General features: G+C 40.3%; 1 protein-coding gene across 2 annotated transcripts in view; it reads right to left on the reverse strand.

Moving 5' to 3' along the window:
- plekhm1 (pleckstrin homology domain containing, family M (with RUN domain) member 1) overlaps window positions 1–25,471 on the reverse strand; it is a 49,570-nt gene that overhangs the window by 7,813 nt on the left and 16,286 nt on the right. For both annotated transcript variants that reach the window (XM_080213617.1, XM_080213616.1), the window contains exons 3-8: window positions 24,171–24,409; window positions 21,603–22,250; window positions 11,656–12,175; window positions 8,485–8,698; window positions 5,417–6,343; window positions 3,097–3,242 (exon numbers count right to left, since the gene is read on the reverse strand). In XM_080213617.1, coding sequence (XP_080069743.1) covers window positions 3,097–3,242; window positions 5,417–6,343; window positions 8,485–8,698; window positions 11,656–12,175; window positions 21,603–22,250; window positions 24,171–24,409 — 2,694 coding nt within the window. The remainder of the gene's footprint in view (window positions 1–3,096; window positions 3,243–5,416; window positions 6,344–8,484; window positions 8,699–11,655; window positions 12,176–21,602; window positions 22,251–24,170; window positions 24,410–25,471) is intronic.

Raw genomic sequence — 25,471 nt, forward strand, 5'->3', positions numbered from 1 at the left:
ACAGGCTTGTTAACTTATTGCTTAGCATTCTAAAACTGCATTTTCTCCAACATCTATGGCATTTAGAGATTTTGTACCACATCATTGTTATAGTGGAATTTTGTGCAATTTGAATTACACAATCAGGATTATTACTGTGTATACTAGAAAATTAGGAAATCTCTATAAATGAGTGAGGAAGTGAAATAGAAACATCAGCTTTTACGTATCAGAACGGTTAAACTGAAATAAGGTACTTTTTAACCTTATTGTTAACATTTTTCATACAAGGCAAGCGATCATTAACAGAGAATCCTTACAGTACAGAAGGTGGCCATTTGGCCCATTGAGTTTGTACCAACCACAATCCCATCTAGACCCTATTCCCTTAACCCTTATTTACCCTATGAATCCTCCTGATATTTGAGTCAATTTAGTATGGCCAATCAATCTAACCTGCACATCTTTGGACTGTGGGAGGAAACTGGGGCACCTGGAGGAAACCAATGCAGACACGGGGTGAAAGTGCAAACTCCACACGAATAGTGAGCCGAGGCTGGAATTGAACCCGGCCGGGTTCATGGAGCTGTGAGGCAGCAGTGCCAACCACTGTGCCATCATCCCACCCTATCTTGTCTAACTGTGTTAGAATTTTATAGGATTCTACGAGATCCCCTCTCATTCTTCTGAATTCCAGTGAATATAATGCTAACTAACTCAATGTCTCCTCATGTCAGTCCTGCCATCCCAGGAATCAGTCTGGTAAATCTTCTCTGCATTCCCTCTGCAGCAAGAGCATCTTTGCTCAGATGAGGAGACCAAAACTGCACACAATGTTCCAGATGTGGCCTCATCAAGACCCTGTATAATTGCATCAAGATATCCCTGACCCTGTATTCAAATCCTCTCGCTATGAGGGCCAACATACAATTTTCCTTTTTTATTGCCTATTGCACCTGCATTCGTACCTTCAGTGACTGGTGTACAAGGATATCCAGGTCTCATTGCGCACTCCCCTCTTCTAAGTCACGGCCAGATAGTAATCTGCCTTCCCATTTTTGCTACCAAATTATTCTGCATCTGCCATTTATTTGCCCACTCACTCAACTTATCTAAATCACACTAAAGGATGTCTGTATCCTCCTCACAGCTCATCCTCCCAGTCAGCTTTGCATCATCTGCAAACCTGGAGATATTACATTTAGTTCCCACATCTAAATTATTAATACAAAATGAATTGCAGGGGTCACAGCACCAGTCCTTGCGGTACCCTACTAGTTACTGCCTGCCATTTGGAAAAAGACCCGTTTATTCCTACTCTGTTTCCTGTCTGTCAACCAGCTTTCTATCCATTTCAATACACTACCTCAAATCTCATATGCTTTAATTTTACATGCTAATCTCTTATGTGGGACTTTATCAAAAGCCTTCTGAAAGTCCAAATAAACCACATCTACTGGCTCCCTTGCATCAAGTCTACTAGTTACATCCTCAAAGAATTCTAGAAGATTTGTCAAGCATGATTTCCCTTCCACAATCCATGTTAACTCTGTCCAAATCTGCCACTGTTTCCTAAGTGTTTTGCTATAAAACTTTGATAATGTTTTTCCTCACTACTGACGTCAAGCTTACTGGTCTATAATTTCCTGTTTTCTCTCTACCTCTGTTTTTAAATAGTGGGATTACATTAGCCATCCTCCAATCTGCAGTAACTGCTCCAGTCTACAAAATTTTGAAAGATGACATCAATGCATCCGCTATCGCTCAAGCCACTTCCCTAATTACACTGGGATGTAGATTATCAGGCCCTGGGGATTTATCAGCCTTCAATGCCAGTTTCTCAACACCATTTCTCTACTAATATGATCTCCTTCAGTTCCTCCCTCTCACTAAACCTGCGTTCCCCCAATATTTCTGCTATCTTATTTGTGTCCTTCACTGTGAAGGCAGAACCAAAATATGTATTCAGTTCATCAGCTATTTCTTTGTTTCCCATTATAAATTTCCCTGTTTCTGATGGGTTTGGGCCTCCATTTATCTTCACCAATCTTTTTCTCCTCAGATAGCTATAGAAACTTTTACAATCAGTTCTTCCATTCGCCACAAGCTCACTCTCTTTTCTTTTTTTTTAAATAGTCCTTTGGTGGTCCTCTGCTGAATTCTAAACTGTTTCCAATCCTCAGGTCTGTTGTTTCTCTTGGCCAATTTGTATGACTCTCCCTTGGATCTAATACTATCTCTAATTTCTTCTGTAAGCCATAGTTTGACCATCATTCCAGCCTGACTTTTAACATAAGAACATAAGAAATAGGAGCAGGAGAAGGCCATCTAGCCCTTCGAGCCTGCCCCGCCATTCAATAAGATCATGGCTGATCTGTCGTGGCTCAGTTCCACTTTCCCGCCCTCTCCCCATAACCCTTAATCCCCTCTCTTATCAAAAACCCATCAACCCGCGTCTTAAAAATATTTAGCGAGGCAGCCTCCACCTCAACGGGCGGAGAATTCCAGAGATTCACCACCCTTTGAGTGAAGAAGTTCCTCCTCAACTCCGTTCTGAACCGTCCCCCCCCTTTACCTAGAGGCTGTGTCCCCTAGTCCTACTGTCCTTTCTGAGCGGGAGGAGTCTCTCCACCTCTATCCTATCCATCCTATTCATCATCTTATACGTCTCAATGAGATCTCCCCTCATTCTTCTAAACTCTAACGAGTACAAGCCTAGTTTATTCAGCCTCTCCTCATAGCTCAACCCCCTCAACTCCGGTATCAGCCGAGTAAACCACCTCTGCACTCCCTCCAAGGCCAAAATATCTTTGCACAGGTGCGGCGCCCAAAACCTATCCTGCCACAAACCCTCAACAAGAGCTCTCGTTGACAGATTATCCAGCCTCAAGGTGGTGTGTTACCTACGGAGAGCACATTTACACCGACCAGCAGTTATGTAATGTGGATTGACCCCCCCCCCCCTCCAAAATATAACTGGTTCCCATATCAACTCCCCTGGGTGGTCACCATGCACATCTTTTTACAGCAAGTACACAGAGAAAATCACCCTCCATCTCCATGTGTGGTGGGAGCAGTGCATTGTAAAAGCAACTGGAATTAACAACAGTTACTCACCCCCTTTTTCGTCAGGTCCCAGTTGTGGATCATTCTGGAAGGGATAACTATTAATGTATCCTGATGACACATCTCACAGTAGTAGAGGCCAGAATAGGCACAAAGCTTGGGTTTTCCAAAAGAAATTCCAATTTGTTGATGACATCCTTCAAGATAAAAACAGAAAAACGAACATTTTTAGCCCATTTAAAAATGATTCATTAAAAGATAGTACAATTGATTACAATTATATAATACAACAGAAACATGAGAACAGATTTCCCTGTTGCTGTGTCTATTTGAAGATCTGAGCACAGGGAATTCAAGAAAATCAAGTGAAGAGAATGCATGTGCCTAAAAGAAACTGTCCAATTTGACATCCTTTGATTTGATTGGGTGACATGTAAATGACTCCCTTAAATTCGTGCATTTCTGCTGTTTGAATTTATCATTTGTATTTGTTAAGCTCTATTAATCTATACCATTTTGCGCAGAGCCATGAAAAGTTGTGAGAAAACCAGAGTGTTCACGTTTCTTTTCCCAAGGTGGTTAACTATTGTGGTATGGAGTTTCTGTATTGCTGGGCTGACATTTCAGTGCTCAAAGCTGGCACAAAAGATTACGCAATTTAAGCATAAATTACATTCTGTGCAACTCCGGTAGTGCAATATTTCGCACTGGAAGCTTGTAACAAACACGTCATATTAGTCTTTACTGCAAGGTTCCATTAACTGTACTCATTCACAGGCCTTCAAGGCTCCAAAAATTAGCTATTGCCCTTGGGTGCGAAGATACTAATAACTATGTTTCAACAGCTTTTGATTGTTTTCTTTCTATTCAAAGTCACTCGCAGACTATCATGCACAAATATAACTAAACAAATAGGACTGTGTAGTTTTCAATGTCATTTTCAGTTATTGAAAATCGGTACTTGATGAGGCACCATTTAGAACATTTGTCTTTTAATGACAAACTGCTTTTAGTTGCATAAACTAAATCAAGTAAATAATCAAGGATAGTTTGAAAGCAAAATTATTTGTTAACGCTGTTCTGAAACATTGCCTGAATATTCATGGGAGATTTTACATTCAGAGGTATGCAAATATTTTTCACTGGAAATTCAATAAAAAGAAACACCAGTCAAAACTAGCACAACTTGGGATGAAATTTGTACCCAGGCCACCAAATGACTCCAATGCTGAAAATCTACCTCTAACTTTTCAATTTGAATGCCAACATCGAGGGGGAGTCATTTGGAAGATTACCCTAGTAGATGATCTAGAGAAATCTTTAAGCATTGTCACATATTAAAAGGATGCAGTAACTCTATACTAATAATATTAATAACACCCAGCAAAGGCTCAAATTTGGCAAGAGTCTAATGACCAACTGCCTCCATTGATTCTCTCACACTATGCCATTCCCCCTTGGGAGAGGGTGGGGATTTGTCAGAGGGAGGAGGATTGTAATTTGTGATTAATGTGGGAACATGAAGATGTACATACAAGTTGGGTATTAATTCAGCCTGCTATGACAGACTTAGTAATCTAATATTAATCTAATAATAAATTAGTATCTCAGTAATCTAATAATCTAACCTATCATACTGGCTCACCAAAGGAGTATTCTCCTGATAGCCAGTTGGCAAAGGACGAAATAGAGCCCATCTTTATTCACTGAAATACTGACTCAACCCTCATTGCAGCGTCAGTAACTTTTTCTTTATATGTACTCAAGCAACAACACAATCAATGCCCTCCACCTTCATACAATTTTGCACAATTGATCAGAGTATTTCTTCTGTAGGAGTGTACCTTGAATAGTAGTCCTAGGATTGCTCTCCCCATTCCCACAACTTTTGGATTATCTTCATTTTAACCCTATGCCAACCTACTTCATCTGATAGACAATATCACCAATTGTTTTTAAAAAATATTTTGCGCTCATCGAGTAAAGGGCATAAATATTGAAGAATGGAACACCTTGTTTGGGACACTAATTACAGAATCAGTCACGCCTGTTTTAATAGGATTTGACAAGCAACAGCTAGAGTACCTGTGTGATGTTTCTTTCATTTTTCACACGAATAATCATGTATCAAGAGTGAAATTGGTAATTAAGGGCAATTGTGTTCAACACTTATGAAAACTTGGACTGAGACTGACCAAATCCATCTCACATGGAACCCATACAGTTAGTAAATAGGGAAGATTTTTCATTCAATCAGCCTTGGCTAGCTTTCAGCCTTGGTTATGGAGGTGAAAGGTTCGCGTCTAACATTTCGGATTATCCAGACCCTATGAGATTTTACATTTAGACAAGGAGTGTAGCAGTAGCATACCTGCGCATCGAAACTCTTGTGCATCCAGCCCTTTCTCTATAGGTACTGCAGTTAGGCACTGGAGCAGATCGCTGTGCTCCCCCAAGCCAAGCTCCTTCAGTCTTTTTTCGTTTTTCGCAATACCTGCATTTGCTGCTAAGGCATCTTCTTCTGCTTCCAAGAAAGATGATAAAACTGCTCGAATAAGTTCACGCCATGCTTTTGCCTCCCTTGCACTTTCTGCCTGAAGCCTCAGAGTGACGTTGGTTGTAATTAACTTAAAATAAGCCGGACCACCAAGTGCAGTATCAGGTATAACATCTTTAAATGTTTCAGCTCTGTAGCTGCTGCATAGTGTTTTTTGCTGCCCCTGAAATTGGAAATATTTCAGCGATTCCAATGACAAAGAAAAGATATAGGGAGTCCAGGCTTTATCTGTTAATAGGTACAGTACAGTTTCCTTAATAGCATCTAATTGTGGTTCTGCCTGAGAAACCCAATTAAATTCTTGCTGGAAGCCATTTTCTTTCTCGTGATTTGACTGTTCAGCAAGTTGAGGGGCACGGACCTCAGACACATGATGTGGTTTCTCGTTCACTGCATTCTCCTCACGCATTGCTTCCTGTTTTGGAGTTTGATGAGGCCGGCACTTTACTAAAGCTTCCCGGATCCGATCAATCCAGTCCTCTGCTTCATCTCGAGAGGGCGCGCGCAGGTACAACCTTTTGCCAGCAAGAACCAGCTCAAACCTTCCATCGCTGTGAGCTGGTCCCACTGATTCACATCTTAATAAAGAGCAGTTGTCATAACAATTGCGGTCGTCATCATTCTGGTAAAGCCGGAACTCAAATGGTGATAACTCACAGTAATACTCCTTCCAAATGCCAACATGGCCTCGCCTCTCCAAGTTGCCCAACTTCAAAAGACCACGGAACGGATTTGAAATACCTGTTCAAACAACGTAATTCCAACCAATAAATAGTGTAAAATCAGTGTCATATTGCCACATCTATTAAAAAAAGTTTACGGTGACTTGGAACTACCACAATTTAGGAGCACAGTTGGAGGCAGAATAATCCATTTCAACTATTCTGATGGCCTGGCAGATACATTTACTTCTTGGTGCTTTGTTAAGCATGGAGATTAGGTCCAGGCTTCACAGATGATCACTGATGTTGTCAGTTAGGGTACACGTGCTACATGAGGACAGGATGGAATTGGGCTTTGCTAATACATTAAACCATCTTGTTGAGATTCACATCCAAAGCTTACACATAGTTGGGGCATTGTAGGGCTGCTGACACTTGCTGAATCAGCTGTGGTTCATGCTAGCACCTTTGCCCAAGTCAGAAATGTTAGGGTTAAGTTTAATTCTAACTCCAGGGTCGTGAGCACATAATCCAGGCTGACATTTCAGTGCAGACTGAGGGATGCTGCCCTGTCAGAGTGGCTGTCTTTCAGATGAGATGTTAACTCAAGGACTTGTCTAGCCTCATAAGGAAATGTAAAAAAAATCTCTTGTCAAGAAATAGCAGGGCAGATCACCTCAGCGCCACATGTTCAACCGCTGTAGCTTGGTATTTTCTTTTACAAATTTGCAGGTTGTATGCTAGATATTCTTACAAGGTTCAGTGTTAATAATCCATCATCTTTGTGAATCTGTGTCCCTATATTCTGGAATGAACTTTTACAATGAGGAATTGGATATTAAAAAGTTTGTTTTGTTATATGCACTGGCTACTGTCGTCAGACAGGAGGCACGGTGGCACAATGGTTAGTGCTGTTGCTTTACAGCACCAGGGACCTGGGTTTGATTCCCAACTTGGGTCACTTTCTGTGTGGAGTCTTCTCCCCATGTCTGTATGGGTTTCCTGCGGGTGCTTCGGTTTCCTCCCACCGTTCAAAAGACGTGCTGGTTAGGTGCATTGGCCATGCTAAATTCTCCCTCAGTGTATCTGAACAGGTGTTGGCGTATGGCGACTAGTGGATTGTCACAATAACTTCATTGCAGTGCTAATGTAAGCCTACTTGTGATAATAATAAATAAACTTCAAGACACATGCGTCTTTTCTCGTCTTTCTGATTGATAAATGGAAAAGCACTACCAGAAAGTCACATGTGTAAACCAACAGCTTAATTATGTTAAATACATGAACAAACAGTTTTCACAATATGATCTTCCAGTACTCGTTCTATGAAACAGTAAAAATGTAAGCTCGTGATTATGAGGCCAGAACTCAGTTTTAAACTAGCTGGTTCCTTATGTTTTCTATTCTGTTTGGTACATCTATCTCTATTATGTGTGTGACTACGTGAGTCAGTAGGAGTTATTGGACCTCAATTCAAGTTTGGGGGTGGGGCTATTAGGCTTCCAAGAATTTAATCAAAGTTATCATTCTGACTAAAATGTTTGCCTTTGATACAAGAAATGTAAGCACCTGAAGAACTGTGTAGCTAAGGTGGAAAAATGCCTAGCTATTTAAATTTGTGAAAACTCATCCAACACAATGGCATTATTAGCAATGACTCTCAGAAGCTCAAATCTAAATGTAGGACAGGAAAATAGTTTTATGACTGGTCGAATTTTAAGGTGAATTAACAGTTCAAATCATCAAGGTCTCTTCCCATAGTTCAACACTGCTTCCTCACAGTGCAAGGCACCCAGGTTTGACTCCCAGCTTGGGTCTCTGCAGAGTCTGTACGTTCTTCCTAAGTACGTGAGTTTCCTCCAGTTTACTCAGTATACCCGAACGGGCGCCGGAGTATAACTTCATTGTAACTTCACTGCTGTTCATACTTCATTATAACTTCACTGCAGTTAATATGAGCCTACTTGTGACACTAATAAATAATTTAAGCTTAAAACATCTGCTGGGTAATGTTAAGTAAAAAAATAATGCTGCATTTCTTCTGGAGTTCAATGTTTGGATCTTGCTTCAAATCAAAATCATCTACAAGCCATTCAGTGCAAGTTCCAGAGTATCATATAGCTTTTGGATTAACATTTTGCATACTAGCAGTGATTGGATTAGTTAATAAAAAATGTCAGATCCTATACTATTGGGAGGCAGTTCTTCAAACCATCTTACCTGCTTTTCGGCGATGAGTCACTTTAAAAGATGAATCCCCCTGACCACGTTTATTGCGAGAAATATTGGAGGCAGACTGCCCATGCTTGGTTAGCCGAGTGCTATTTTCATTCATTGGACATGTGCTCATTGAGCTTTTCTTCGTGCTTTCTGCAAGCTCCTCTCTTGGAGAAGGCTTACAGATGTCATCATCTGATATCCAGCTACTTCTTTTCTGAAACCACAAAAGTTGGAGTTTATAATGAATTGTCAGATGAGAATAATGGAGCATTTCTGTAGTTATTTAAAAATAAATGATTTTAAAAGCATTTAATTAGCTTTCTGTTTTCCTGGTGCTGCACAATTCTGAAATGTGCTGTTTGCACTCTCCTTAAATGGTTGAGCATCTTCAATATTGCATATTGCACAAATTCCCCCTTCTTTCATGATGTATTTGACAAAACTGTTCAATAATTTACTTATAAATCTGTCTGATTTGTAGGAGTGAGGGAAAACAGAATTACTCAGTACGTAAGTAAATTGCAAATCCCTAGCTCCTTCAATGGTAAACTCTTTTGATGATCAGCCACGATCAAAATGAATGGCAGAGCAGGCTTGACGGGCCAGATGGCCTACTTCTGCTTCTATTTTCTATGTTTATGTTCAAAAGGATTCAACTATCTGAGGTAAGAAAATTCTTATCAAAAGATTTTTTTCCCCATTTATAGTTTAACGTTTAAAGAAAACCAAGAATATTTGTAAATTAAAAGGTGGCAGAAGAAAAAGCTTGCCAAGTTTGATATATATAAAAAAAATCAAAAACATTGAGGTGTCTCATTCTACTTGTTGATTTGGGGCGCATAGATAGCTCAAAACATATCCATTGTCCAAAAGGAATACAACATTGCACAAGGTTAAATCCCACAGGATCCGGGGTGAGGTATCTCAATGAGTACAAAGACAGTAGTTGTAGAGGGTTATTTTTCAAACTGGAGGCCTGTGACCAGCAGTGTGCCTCAGGGACCAGTGCTGGGTCCACTGTTATTTGTCATTTATATTAATGATTTAGATGAGAATAGGAGACACGGTTAGTTAGTTTGCAGATGACACCAAGATTGATGGCGCAGTGGATAGCGAAGAAAGTTATCTCCAATTGCAATGGGATCTTGATCAATTGGGCCAGTGGACTGATGAATGGCAGATGGAGTTTAATTTAGATAAATGCAAGGTGATGCATTTTGGTAGACTGAATCAGGGCAGGACTTACTACTCAGTTAATGGTAGGGCATTGGGGAGTTCCAGAACAAAGTTTTAGGGTACATCTTCATAGCTTCGTTTCATCGGTCAGAACATTGAATACAGTAGTTGGGCCTTTTTTTGAATTTGTGCAAGACATTGGAAAGGCCACACTTGAAGTATATGCACAGTTCTGGTCACCCTATTATAGAAAGGATATTATTAAACTGGAAGGAGTGCAGAAAAGATTTACCTGGACTTGATGGTTTGAGTTATAAGGAGACGCTGGATAGACTAGGACTTTGAGTGTAGAAGGCTCTGGGGTGATCTTATAGAGGTCTATAAAATAATGAGGGGCATAGATCAGCTAGGTAGTCAACACCTTTTTCCAAAAGTTGGGGAATCTAAAACTAGAGGGCACTTTAAGGAAAGAGGGGAGAGATACGAAAGTGTCCAGAGGGGCAATTTTTTCACACAGAGGGTGGTGAGTGTCTGGAACAAGCTACCAGGAGGTCGTAGTAGCAGTGGGTACAATTTTGCCCTTTAAAAAGCACTCAGACAGTTACATGGGTAAGATGGGTATAGATGGATATGGGCCAAATGCGAGCAATTGGGATTGACTTAGGGGTTTAAAAAAGGGCGGCATGGACAAATTGGGCCCAAGGTCCTGTTTCATGCTGTAAACCTCATTCTATTTAACGGAAGGAGAGAATTATATTTTCTGGCTCAAAGCTAAAAAAACTACTGATTTGGTGATTATACACAGTGAATAAAAATTATCACACAAACAAAATAATATTATGTGACTTGTTTAAAATCAATGAGCCATAGACCCAATTAAAGAAGTGTTCCAGAATGTAAAGTAACTAAATGCTGAAGCTTTAGGACAGGATATTAAAAACTCTGCCACAAGCAGCACTGTAAAATGTGGTCCAAGAGATTAGTAGGGGGGAAAAGAAACTAGCAGATTCAGATTGAATACAGCAAGTTAATTTAATAATTATTTTCATTTCCTTGGTCTCTCCATCTCTTCATGTCCATTGACACGTACTGTTAACAGAAAAATTGTAACATCTCAAGTTGATGCAGGGGCCTTCAGAATAAATGCCACTACTGGGGCAATGTGGGCGCAAGGGAGAGATGAAATGCCCTCTCCAATTTATTCTGGTATCATTTGTCTCAATCTCTCCATTGCAAATCACAGAATTGCCCAAAACTAAGCCCACTCTCCACAACCTCTTTACATGTGATTCTATCTTTGCCCTTAATTGTCGCAGTTCTGTTTAAGACACAAATCCAAGTCATCCCGAGTGCCACACTGCAGAATTTTATAGTAAGTAGTCTCAACACCAAGTTAAAGTCCAGCAGGTTTATTTGGTAGTACGAGCTTCCTTAGCATTGCCCCTTCATCAGGTGAGTGAAGATTTTGGTTCACAAACAGGGCATACATAGACACAAACTCAATTACAAGACAATGGTTGGAATGCAAGTTGTAATAGATTATCTGCATCTGTAAAGATTTGATTATGAGTGGAGAGAGGGTTAAGTGCAGGTTACAGACATCCTTAACATGTCCTTAACCCTCTCTCCACTCACATTGTCTGCATCTGTAAAGACTTGATTACCTGTCAAGAGTCGCATTCCAACCATTATCTTGTAATTGAGTTTGTGTCTATATATGCCCCGTTTGTGAACCAAACTCTTCACACACCTGATGAAGGGGCAGCACTCTGAAAGCTTGTGCTACCAAATAAACCTGTTGGACTTTAACCTGGGTGTTGTGAGACTACTTACTGTGTCCAGCCCAGTCCAACACCACATGCAGAATTTTAGCTATCCAATCAATAGAGAAGCTTCCGAAGTGGTTGGGCAAATTATTTTCACTCATTTCAGGGCATACTTGTTGTGAAATTTGACATTGGTCAACTACAGTAAGCAACAAATGGATCAACTCACATGATTATCTCCTGGTTCAGTCAAGTAATTGCTGGGCACACTCAATTTATCTACTTCCTTTGTTCCAGGAGTAATTCCTCCCACAAGAGAAACCGGTTCTGCTGTTTCAGTGCAATTTTGGTTGGTTTTTACTTTCTGTTCTTGGTGTTTTACAGATTGCAAAGTTCTCATAGAGCTTGTGTGGGCCAATCTTTTCACATTAACATGGTTTAGCTTCTCATCAGCAAGAGTAGGAGTTGGCTTGATGTCACTTTCATCGGCTGGTACTGGTTGATGCAAGGTTAAAGTAGGGGTACAGAGTGGCAGCGAGGATTCAATTTGTGGATGGTTTTCTGTAGTCCTCGTACTTGTTTCTCCATTGCATGTATGCAAATCTACACCCTGTTCAACTGGCTGTGCATCAACTGGAGAATCGTCTTCTGCAGGCTTTGAGGACAACTCTGACTGTGGCACAGAAATATAAAAATTGTGCTTCATGGAAACTGGTGTTTGGTCTCCTCCATTGAGTTCATCTGGTGTCCTTTAAATACACAGAATAATTATCAGCAAGCTGCTTAGCAACAGACAAAACAGGGTGCAATGTAAACCTGTGAAATTCCAGATATCATCTGAAGATATGATATGCTGAATTTATTTCCCACATCAGTAATGAATGGTCTCAGCTAAATTATTGAATGGAGATCAAAATAGAGAAAAACAAAGGTAAGGACAAAAACAAGAGACGAAAAGACAAAGGGAAAGGTGAGACAACATGCGTCTCAGAATCATAGAATCCTTACAGTGCGGGAGACCATTCGGCCCATTGGGTCTGCACCAACTCTGACAAAGCATCTTAGCCAGGATTCATCCCTGCAACCCCACATGTCCATCCCATTACTTCCCCTGACCTGAAGACACTTAAGGGGGAATTTTCTAAAATTGTACTTCTTCAAACCTTGCAGATATGATAATATCTGGTTCATTACAGTAAACAGAAACTGGCCTTTGAGAAGAAAAGTCAGAAAGGATCAACTTACATATCGGAGTTCAACCCACTCTCCCAGCTTAGCGGGCAACTGCATTTTAACACAAGCCTAAACCTGCATTTCAAGCTCCTTCCTCATCATATACATAATAGATGGATAATATATATATTTCCATCAACTGGAGAGGCCCATATAGTGCCCATGTTCAAAAAAAGGCAACAAGTCAGAACTGGAAAATTACAAATCGATGAACTTGATTTCTGTTATAGTCAAGTTTCCAGAGGATTCATTAGTGATGCAAAGTATTTGCACCTGGATGGGGACATGGTGAGTGCATATTTTCAACATGGCTTTGGCAATGGCAATTTTTGACAGTCTCAGGAAAAGGTTAAACTGTCTGGAACTTTGAGAAAGTTAATGTGTAGCAAGTACTATGATGCCAACAGTTCAGTTAATACCGAATGCCTGAATTATCAAAAAGCTTTAGTCAAAGTGCCATGCAACACACTATTAAACTACTTCTGTTAGATTGGCAAATCTAGGTTTGAATCAGGAATTGACTGCATTCGCACAGGCAGAGGTTTTCTATTAATTGCAGTTCTGCAAATATAAGCATTTACATAGGAAAGGAATAGCTAAACTGAACACTGGTCCCTTCAAGGGTGAGACTGAGGAATTAATAATTTAATAATTAATAAACAAGGAAATGGTTGAGGCTCTGAACAAGTATTTTGTATCAGTCTTCACAGTAGATGACACAAAAAACATCCCAATAGTATAAAATCAAGAGGCATAAGAGAGCCATAAAATTACTATGACGAGATAATAAAAATGGTACAACTGTCGGCACACAAGACTGACAAATCTACGGGGCCTGATGGCCTGCAATCTATGCTCTTAAAATAAATGCACGCGTTGGTTGTAATCTTCCAAAATTTCCTAGAGAAACCCCAGCAAATTGGAAAACCACAAGTGTTCAAGAAAGGAGGGAGAAAGAAAGCAGGAAACTATAGGCATGCTAGCCTCATGTCTGTCATTGGGAAAATGTTCAGATCCATTATTAAAGGAGCTAATAGCGGGACATTCAAAAAAATCAGACACCATCTTGCAGAGTCAACATGCTTTTGTGAAGGAAAAATGTTTGACAAATGTATTAGAATTCTTTGAGGATGTAACCAGCAAAGTGGATAAAGGGAAACCACTAAATATACTGTATTTGGGCCTCCAAAGGCATTTGATGTGAATGTCACATAAAAGGTTACTGCACAATACAAGAGTAATGATGTTGGTGGTGATGTATTAACATGGACAGATGATTAGCTAACTAACAGAAAATAGAGGGGCTGGAAAATGGGTCATTTTCAAGATGGCAAACTTAACTTGTGGAATGCCAGAGGGATCATGTTGAGGTCTCAAATATTTACCATCTACATTAGCAGCTTGAGTGAAGTGACCGAATGCATTGTATCAACAACAAATTTGGCTACAATGATGCCTGGAAAGGATGTCACAAGAGGATTGGAGAGTCTGCGATTGTGTCTAGATAGGTTTGGTGAATGGGCAAATATTTAGCAGTTGAAGTGTAATGTGGGAAAATGTGAGGTTGTTCACTTTGGCAGGAAGAATAGAAAAGCAGCAAATCATTTAAATGGGGAGAGACTGCAGAATGCTGCAGTACAGAAGGTGTCCTTATAACTGAATCACAAGAAGTCAGCAAGCAAATACAGCAAGTCATCTGGAAGACAAATGGAATGTTGACCTTTATTGCAAGGGAGATGGAGCATACAAGTTGGGAAAACCATGACAGATAGGACCAGATGTGGGTCATTCAGCCCATCAAGTTTGCACCACAATTCAATGAAATCATGACTAATCTGATATGATAATCTTCAACTCCAATTTCTGCCTTATCCTTATAATTTCCGATTCCTGTAAAGATTAAAAATCTGCCTATCTCAGCCCTGATCTTACAAACCGACCCAGCAGGGTCAGGCTGGTCCTCAGCCAGCGAAGTCTTACTACAATTATATAGAGCATCAGTGGACCATACCAAAGGTATGGTGTGCAGTTTTAGTCACTTTCCTTAAGGACATATTTGCACTGGAAGCAATTGATTCTGAGGGCAAGGGATTATGGGCCTTATAAGGAAAAGTAGAGCAGGTTGGGCCTATAAGCATTGAAGTTAAGAAGAATCAGAGGTGATTTTACTGAAACCTACAAGATTCTGAGGGGGTTTGACAGGACAGATACTGTGAGGATGTTTCCTTTCAATGGGGAACCAAAACAAGGGGAGACAGTTTAAAAATAAGGAGTCTCCTGTCTAATACTGAACTGAGGAAGAATTTCTTCTTGAAAGGTCTTTCTTGGAATTCACTTCCTCAGCAAGCAGTGGAGACTGGGTCACTGAATATATTCAAGGTGGAGTTGGACTGATTTCTAACTGGAGAGATTTGAAGGGTTATGCAGGGCAGACATGAAAGTGGAGTTAAAACCACAAGAAGATCAGCCATGAACTTGTTGAATGGCAGAGTTGGCTTGATGGGCTAAATGGTCTACTCCAAGAGTAAAATCACATATTTGAGGAATGTTGTGTTGCCTTTGCCATATTCTAGGTCACAAATATTGCACACATTTTCAGCATCGTGAGTTTTTGGATACAATGACAATCAATATTAACAAGTTAATATAATCATATAACCTCACCATAAACTACAAGGAGATCAGCATTGCTATTGTATCATTGATTTCAACTGGCGCAAGATAAAGGAAATAGGAGTCAGCCATGTAACTGCCTGAGACTGCCGTTATTCAATAAAGTCATGGCTGGTCTTGCACCTCGAATTCACTTTTCCACCCTATCAGCTCGATTCCTTCAGAGTCCAAAATGCTATCAATGGCATATATGAATATATTAGAACATTGATAATGTCACTAGGCTACTAATCCAAAATAATGCCCTGAGGACATGGGTTGAAATGCTATCAAGGCAACTGGTGGAATTTGAATTCAATAAATGGATCTGGAATTGAAAGCTGGTCCCGGTAATGGTAACTATGCAATGATCAACTGCTGTAAAAACACATCTGATTCGCTTATGTCCTTTAAGAAAGGAAATCCACCACTCTTGCCCGATCTGGTCTACAGGTAGTTCAACTTTAACACGTCCTCTTGAAATGGCTGCACAAGCCACTCAGTTTAAGTGTGACTAGGGATGGGCAACAAATACTGTCCTTGCCAGCGATACCTGAATTTTTTAAAAAAAATGACAGGGCATCCACCAACAGCCCTCTGGAGTAGAGATTTCCAAAGTTTCATAACCCCGAGTGATGAAGTCTCTCTTCATCTAAGTCCTACACAACCAGCTATCCTGTGTTTATAGCCCTTAGCTCCAGCCTCTGACCAGGGAAACAGCCTTTCAGTATCTGATCTGTCAAGAATTTCACACATTTCAATTAAATCACCATCGCTCTGAGTTCTTCTAAACTGTAGAGGAAATAGGACTATTCAATTTAACTTCTTCTCGTAGGACAATCTTCGTCCCAAGAATCAATTTTGTGAATTAAAGCAAAATACTGTAGACGCTGAAAATAAAAAAACAAAAGAGAGAAAATGCTGGATAAACTCAGCAGGTCTGACAGCATCTGTGCAGAGTAGAATAGAGTTAACATTGAGCCCATAGGACTCTTCTACAGAACTGAAGAGGGATGGAAATGTAATGATTTGTATAGTGGGTGCGACACGGTGGGGCAGAATGGAACGTCAGGAATAAGCCAGAGCTAAGGAGAGATTGACAAAGATGTCATGGACATGAGACAAAGGGAGTGTTAATGGTGGCATTAAGAACTGAAGAAGGGTTAATGGTGATAACTTTACATCAATTTAGTGAACCTTGATGAATGACAAAAACTGTACAGAATACTGCAGATGAGGTCTCACTAAAGCCCTGTGTAATTGCAACAAGATTTCTTTACCATTATATTCCAATTTCCCTTCAATATACCATGGGTCTTCGGAATTGCATACAGAAATGGTTCTTCAGGGAAAGTTTCAAAATTATGCTTCCAATGTTTCCACATATAGCAAGGTCACAAAATTCGATGTCACTACTATGATAATATTGTGCAATAACAATGATCTGTCAAAAGTACTGAAGTTGGATGATTATTATGTAAGATTGCTAGAACTCACCCACAAAATAATGTTAATATTTCAAATGAAAGGCTATGAAATGATCTGATAATGACCTATATGTATGCTGATTGTGAGGCCATGGACAAACATTAAAAAAAAAACTGGGTTAAGAGACAAGGTTCAGATTTCTGAAAAAGCAGAAGCAGGAGGAGGCCAAGAGGAAAACATGCTTAGCTCAAGAATATTTATATTCCCTGAGATGTAAACTGAATTCAAATAAAGAGATATAGAACAGCAAAACAAGTCAATCTGGATACCAATTTGATCATTACATTTCACGGTTCGACATAACATGCAAAAAGCAGGAGGGTGATATCAAGATGTAAATATGACGGAGAGATGCCGGCGTTGGACTCAAGTGTTCTGCAAGAGCAAATTAGCTAGCCCATTCACCTACCTTTTCCCATAACACTAATTTTTTTCCATTCAATGATCCAATTTGCTTTTGAAAGCCACATTTAAATCTTGCCTCTTCCACAATTTCAGGCAGTGCATACCAACTCCTAGCCACTCACTCCATAGAAAATCTGTTCCCCATGTCACTTTTGGTTCTTTTGCTAATCACCAATTGATCCTTCCATCAACGAAAATAGTTTCACCGAATCTACACTGTACAGACACTTCATGATTTTGAACGTTTCTGTTGACCTGTCCTGGTCCCTCCATGCCAACACTATAGTTAAGAAAGACCACCAATGCCTCTATGTTCTTAGGAGGCAAAAGAAGTTTGGTATGTCTGCTACAACTCTCACCAACTGTTACAGATGCAGCATTGAAAGCATCCTTTCCAGATGTATCAGAGTGTTGTGAATGAAGCCCAGTCCATCACTCAAACCAGCCTTCCATCCAGCAACCGTCTACACTTTCTGCCGCCTCAGAAAAACAGCCAGCATAATCAAAGATCCCACACACAAGGGACATACTCTCTTCCACTTTCTTCCATCAGGAAAAAGATACAATAGTCTGAGATCACTTACTAACTGACTCAAGAACAGCTTCTTCCCTACTACCATTAGACTTTTGACTTTTAATACAAGATATGTCTTAAATTAAATTGATCTTTCTCTATATCTTAGTTATTATTTTAGCCCACATTCTGCACACACTCCTTTCCTTCTCTATGAACGATTGGCTTTATCTGTAAACTGTATAAGAAACAATATTTTTCACCAATACATGTGACAGCTGTAAAAATTGTCTCTCAACTTGAGATTTTCCAGTCATGGGGTATGATAAAAGATTGGAAGATTATGGTCAGTGTCTCTATATATTCTACCCTTACTTTTCTCAATATTCTGGGATGCATTAGATTTGGTCCTGGTAACTACAGCTAGCCTTTCTAATAAGTATTCTCTATCAATTTCAGCCCATCCTGTGTCTCAAGTACCTCCTCTTTCACTACGACTTTGCAGCTATCCTTTCTGAGAAAGGACATTCTGCTCAGTGCTCATTTGGTACCTCAACACCCCTTTTTAGTCCTTTATTGACACCAATACTCTGTTTACTACCCTTGTACGTAAAGTCAACTTTGGATTCCTCTTTTTGTGAATAGCCACTCTCTTCCCATGCCTTCTTTCACTTCTCATTTCTTTTTTCACTTCCCTTTTAAACTTTCTATATTCACCCTAAATCTCATTTGTGAGATCAACCAGGCACGCTTTATCTTTTTCATCATACTCTTTCTTTGTTATCCAAGGAATTTTGGCTTTGTTTGTCCTACCTGAGCCCCTTATAGAAATGTACTTTAATTGTACCCAAATCATCACTGCTGCCTCAGCGCCAGGGGCCCCAAGTTCGATTCTAGCCTTGAGTGCCTGTCTGTATGGAGTTTGCATGTTCTCCCTATGTCTGCATGGAGTTCCAGTTTCCTCCCACAGTCCAAGCATGTGTAAGTTAGGTGGTTTAGCCAAAATTAGGGAGGCAATGGCCTAGTGCTATTGTCACTATACTATTAATCCAGAAATTTAGCTAATGTTCCGGAACCGGGTTCAAATCCCACCACAGTGGCAGAATTGGAATTCAATAAAAAATATCTGGAATGAAGAACGAAACTATGAAACTATTGTCAATTGTCAGAAAAACCCATCTGGTTCACTAATGTCCTTTAGGGGAGGAAATCTGCCGTTCTTACCTGGTCTGGCCTACATGTGACTCCAGAACCACAGCAATGTGGTTGATTCTCAACTGCCCACCATGAGCAACTAGGGATGGGCAACAACTGCTGGCCAGCCATGCCCATGTCCTCTAATCAATTAAAAAAAATGTGGGGTTACAGGGATAGAGGGGATGGCCTGGGCAGGATGCTCATTGAGAGTCAGTGCAGACTTCAAGACCAAATGGCCTCTTTCTGCAGTGTAGGGCTTCTATAATTAACTATAATATTGTCTTAATCAATATTGCCATCTTGACTCCTTTATTGTCCTTCCTTTCGTTTCTTGTATACCTTGTATTTCGGAATGTTTAGTACCCACTCCTGTCTTTTTTGATCCTGATCGCTCATCACCACAATAAATGTCCTATTTAAATATCTTAGCTGCAGCTTACTAACCTTTTTTACTGTGTTCCATGTGTTCACAGACATGCACTGTAAACATAATTTAGTTGTTAATGCATTCTTTCTTATCCTGACTTCACTTAGTACCTAATTCTTAGTCTTCTGCTATCAGTCTCTCTTAGTGCTCTTTTCTCTAATGTTACATCCCAATTCCCATCCCTTGGTTTAAACTCTCCCCAATACTAGCAACCTGCCCCCACCACAAGGGCATTGGTCATAGAGTTTACAGCACTAAAAGACATGTCAAGTCTGCATCAGCCATTAAGCACTATCTATTCTAATCCCATTTGGTCCTGGCCAAATGGCCGCATTCAAAAATCTATTGATCGCGAATATACTCCATGACCAAACATCCACAGCCATCGAGGATAAAAACTCCAAAAATTCACAATTTCCTCTTGTCAGCGTCCTGAATAAATGACTCCTTATCCTAAGATTACGATTCATTCCTCAGCCAGGGGAAACAGCCTCAGTCCCTCAGTCCTCTACGAGTTTTATACAATTCAATGAGATCTTCCTTTCATTCTTCTAAACTAGGGAGAATATAGGCCCATTATACTTAATCCCCTCTCTCTGAATTCTATGTCTTGTCTCATGTTTAAAAAAAAATTGTATGCAGATCTGTAACAGCAACTCCTGAATGTGATGAGTTCTTCTCAGTTGTGCTATTGAGCAGTATTTTTATTCATTAGGTGTCGCTGGACGGGCCATTCCTAATTGCCCTTGAACTGAGTGACTTGCTCGGCCATTTCAATTGGCAACCGCAATTGGGGGAGGCGGTGGTATATAGTGGTACTGTCACTGGACGAGTAACCCGGAGTGATGCTCTGGGGATGCAGGTTCACATCTCACTATGGCAGATCATGAAATGTGAATTCAATATCTTGACCAAGAAACCATTGTCAATTGTTGTAAAAACCCATCTGCTTCACTAATACCCTTTAGGGAGGGAAACCTGCCATCCTTACCTGGTCTGACCTATGCATGACTCCAGATCCACAACAATGTGGTTGAATCTGAAATACCCCCAGTGATGGGCAATAAGTGCTGGCCAATCAGCAATGCCCACATCCCATGAACTAATTAAAAAAAGATTCACACCAATGTGGTTGCCAATTGTAGGCTGAGCAAGTCACTGAGTTTAAGGACAATTGGGAATGGCCCAGCCAGCGACACCTAATGAATAAAAATACTGCTTGATAGCACAACTGAGAAGAAGTGATCGCATTCAGGAGTCGCTGCTACAGATCCACATACAATACACATTTTTTTTTTAAACATGGAATTCAACATGGAATTCAACATGGAATTCAACATGGAATTCAACATGGAATTCAACATGGAATTCAACATGGAATTCAACATGGAATTCAACATGGAATTCAACATGGAATTCAACATGGAATTCAACATGGAATTCAGATACAACAGTTTGTTGGTGACTGCAGGTTCTAAATAGAACCTTATTGCTTATGCACAAGCAAGTTGAGCTAAAAGTCGATATATCCCTTACCAGCTTTGCAAACACTTACAGCAACGCGGGATAGGAGAACAGGGAGAACCCAAAATGTTGTAAACCACAATGGCCAAAATGGTCGATCACAAGAGCACAGCTATAATCAGGTCAGAGTCCTCCACCATGCTTATGGAGGTATTTCCAAATGAAATAAGCGGCCTCACAGTTATCCTGTGGAAAATCTAGGTGTCAATCTCTCAAACAGGAAGTTAAACTGGTCTCTTAAACTGACTCACTTCAGACACAAAGGTATTTTCACTCAATCAGAATCTCAGGCAGAAAGCCATTCAGTATTAGAGCTCATGCCATCCATTACTTTGTGAAATTATGCAGAACATTTTTAACTTGCGGTTCCAGAAATATATTGATGCAATCATATGATATATTTTAAGCACCATAACTGGAAATCTGATGCCTTCTGTACTGCAACTAACGTCAGCACCATCCAAAATCATCAACTGAATCTCAGAGTCAATGTTTGTTCCTAATCTGAAATCCATGAGGGGCAAAGTAAAACTAGTTTCCTAAAGATTGATTGTGAAGCATAAATTGCAAGTTGTATTATTTGAGATAAAATGTGTAAAAAGGCTATAGTCAAAAACTGTTCCTTGAAATAGTAAGAAGTTCTTAAAGACAAAAACACATCATTGTAACTGGCTTTACAAATGAAGGTAAAATGGTGCATATTCCAATACAGATAAGAGAAAGAAATAATACTTACTCGTGGAGAGATTTGTTGGAACTCTCTGCACTTGCATTATCCTTGTCTGTATCACATGACCACAATTCTTCAGTAGTTTGTTCAGGACTCTTCATCCCACTTGACTGAAGCAAACTATCAGAGCTCAGACTAGATGAAAGTTGGGATGATCCAGTTGTTTCCAAACTTAATGTAGAGGATGTAAGTTTTAATTTTCCTGAGTGCTGACTGCTGTGCGCAGTAGTAGAACTAGAGTGAATTACTTCAATTATATCAGACCCGGAGGATTGAGAAGCCGAATCCCACGATCCTTTCCTCCTGCCTTCAGAAAAGTCAGGCAACGAGTGTTCTGGGAGCTCCAACGTAGAGCATAAACCTGCCAAGGCCAGGGGAGTCGTGGTCCATTCATTTAGTACAGCTGATTTATAAGAAAGTGCAAATGAAAGAGATGATAGACCTTGCAGATAGCTCAGTAAAACTTCGCTGTCCTCTGAGTCAAGCAGTAAGGCCACAGGGTGATAGAAGTCACATAGGTTGTCCTTTTCACGGAACAGAGATACCAGATAGCACTCCATCAGGCCATCATTCAACGCAAGCCTGACCCATGCACGACACCGTCCAACATCAGTGTTAATAAAATTCAAATGTTCCAGCTCGGTCACAACATTTCTGTAAGATTAAAAAGATATTAGCAAAATAAAGGAAAATGAATTGCATTGCCATATTAATAATGTAACATATTGCTGATGAGTGCTGCAGTCCACTTATCTTTACACCTCAACCATTAGCCATAGATAATGAGCATCAGCTGATCTACAGTGAGGGAGCTGCCAGGATGACCTCATTCATTTTAAACAACTTAAAAACCTTATTAAAACATTTGCAGCATCTTCTTCGCACAGCACGTGAATGGTAAGGCCAAATTGCAACATCTTGCGTGTAATCACAAACCTTGCAAGGTTAAAGAGAACCACAGCACCAAGCCACATTCAGCTGACTTGCAATGGTTCCGTATGCTCTCTCTTTCTTGCGTGCGTTTACAAAGGAACCTGCCCCCAACCCCAGCACACCCTTTGCTTCAGAAATGGTGGTGCAGCCGGGCCTATAGTTTCAATGCTGGTTGGAGGCCAGGACAGGAAAGTGTCGTGCCACCATAAAAGTCACGTTCTCCTTGGCTTTGGAGTAGAGGTACTGCACTGAGACAGCGTTTCCAAAGACCCATCTGGCAAGGCCTGAGTCCCCTCTCCACATTCCATGTAGGCTTGAGGGTGATGATTCAGAACACAAGGCCGAGGCACTCTTATTTATTTAATTTTTGCCCTGGTACTTGGCCCCTGCATCCTCTTTTCATGAGCACTGTTTTTTAATGTCAATTTCTACCTCTCAATTGATCTACATTATTCTAGTCTTAACTTACAAGGAGGAACACAGTAAGTGTAACTTTCAATTTGAAGAATGAATTAAAGCCTTTGAAATGATTGGATTATATTTTTGTTCTGAAATGTTTGGGTTTTGATTCTTAAAAAACCAAGGTAGTATTAGAAAAATTTGGGATTTTTAGACCGAAACACATGAGCCCAGATCTCCTGGTCTCCAGATAGTGAGAAACTAGACAGATGATGTGCACCGAGATCTTGTAAGAAGTCTCACAACACAAGATTGAAGTCTAAAAGGTTTATTTGGTAGCATGAGCTTTCAGAGCGATGCTCATTCATCAGCCCATTCGCCTGATGAAGGAGCAGTGCACTGAAAGCTTGTGCTACCAAATAATCCTGTTGGACTTTAACTGGTGCTGTGAGGCTTCTCACTGTGCCCACCCCGGTCCAATGCTGGCATCTCCATATCACTGGGATCCTGTGCATGTTCAGGCATGCTGATCGAAATGGACAGTGCCGGAAGTTTCAACTTCTGATGAGTAACTCCCCTGTTTCCCAGGCCCTCCATGAACGTTTCCAATCCTGGGTTAAAGTCAGAGACTTTGAACCATTCTTATGTATTTATTGGATAGTTACCCAGGAAACAATGGACTGATCAAAGCCTGATCTAACTCCTGGTCAACTACAGAATTGACCTCTAATCACTCACACTGACCACCTTGACCACCCAATGTCTTAAACTTGGGACCGCTGCAGCCCGCGAACCCACCACCTTACCATTCTTACCCATGTATCTCACTTCCCTGTCATCCTACCTACTTATTCATGCATGTATTAAATGACCCATCCATTCATATACTCACTAACATTCAAACTAAACATTTAAACTTACCAGACAGCAATTAATGCCATAAAGAGGAAGTGTCATGTCTTCCCCGACTCTACTCCGCTGCAACGGAACTCGCCAAGGGATGCTGCGCTCGTCTTGTGGGAGAGACTACAACTAGGGGAGGTGGTTTAAAAATAAAGTGTGCCCCATTTACGACAGATGAGAAGAATTTTTCTAAGGGTCATGAATCTTTGTGAATCTCCAGAAGGCAGTCGAGGTAGGGTCAATGAATGATATTAAGACAGAGATAGATAGGTTTCAAGATTGGGGAATATGATAATAAAGCAGAAAATGAATCAGGTCCACAAAATTGCACAAACTTACCGATGAGTGACAGTCTTGAGCAGGGTCCAAAAGACAGGTTGTGGCAAAGGGGCTCTATTTCGCCCACGTTTTCCTCCATCAGTTTTGACATGTTTTGATTTCAAGCCATGTATAAACACCGATTCTAATACACAGCACAGCACATTTGCATCACTGTCATCACTGGTTACCACATTGTCTGAGTTTACGTAACGCTTCTGTAAGCACTTTAGGGAATTTGCCAGTTTCCTTTTTATCCGCTGAGAACAAAAGCAGGTTGCCAGTTATTTAATTTTAAACTAATTAAACATTGATTTCACAAAATCACCCAGAAACAGAAAGAGCCATCAATCCCAAATTCAGGAATTAAATTATTGATCCAAGTAGTTCACCAGCTTACCAATACTAAAAAGTATGGCCTGAAATGGAACTGCGCAATAGCAATAATTTCCCAATATCAAACCTGCACCTAAAACTAAAGTGGAATTCAGATGCGGAATGCTTGCACATTCATGGGAATTTTCTCATCCTTCAGACTTCTGAAGGGTACTTCTCTGGCCATCAGTCTGCTATTTAGCACCTTTACCTATAATGACCTTAAACCCAGAAAATTCTTTATTCCATTTGTCTCCTCAACCATTGTCACAGGCCGAATCAGAATGTACGGTTGGTGGTTGGGATCCTGTTCGACCTCAAGCTGAGCTTGCAACCCTTAATACTTTACATCAGAAAGAGTATGTATTTCCACTTCCATATCATTACCACCTCCACCGTCAGCTGCTGAATTTTTCGGCTATGACTCCACACTTGAATATGCCAACACTCTTCTGGGAGATCTGCTATTTTCCACCCTTTGTAAATCTTAACCCACTCAAAACTCTTCTGCCCGTGTCCAACAGCACTCAAGGTCATGCTTGCCAGTCACTTCTAGTCCTGTCGACCTACATTGGAGGCATTGGGATGCAGGTAGCCAATTTAAAACGTATCCTTATATTTAAATCTCTTCATGGTGCCACCCTGCTCTATCACTCTAAACTTTCCTTTCTTTACAGACTACTCCAATTCAGTTTATTGGACTCTGGCTAAATTCTCTCTCCCTTTGCCTAACCACGGGTTGCCATGCCTTCAATTGTCTAAACCTCAAGTGGAAATCTTCTCAAAAATGTTTTTACCTTTCCACCTTTAACATCCTTTGTAAAACCTGCATCTTTAATCAGGCTTACGTACATACCTCCAAATAGTTACTATTTTGACTAAATGATATTTTTGCCTGATCACACCTCAGTAAACCACTCTCTACCTAAAATGTGCTAAATAGATGC

This window comes from Carcharhinus amblyrhynchos, chromosome 27 (genome assembly GCF_965287045.1).
Source record: "Carcharhinus amblyrhynchos chromosome 27, sCarAmb.v2.hapA, whole genome shotgun sequence".
Classification (NCBI taxonomy): Eukaryota; Metazoa; Chordata; class Chondrichthyes; order Carcharhiniformes; family Carcharhinidae; genus Carcharhinus; species Carcharhinus amblyrhynchos.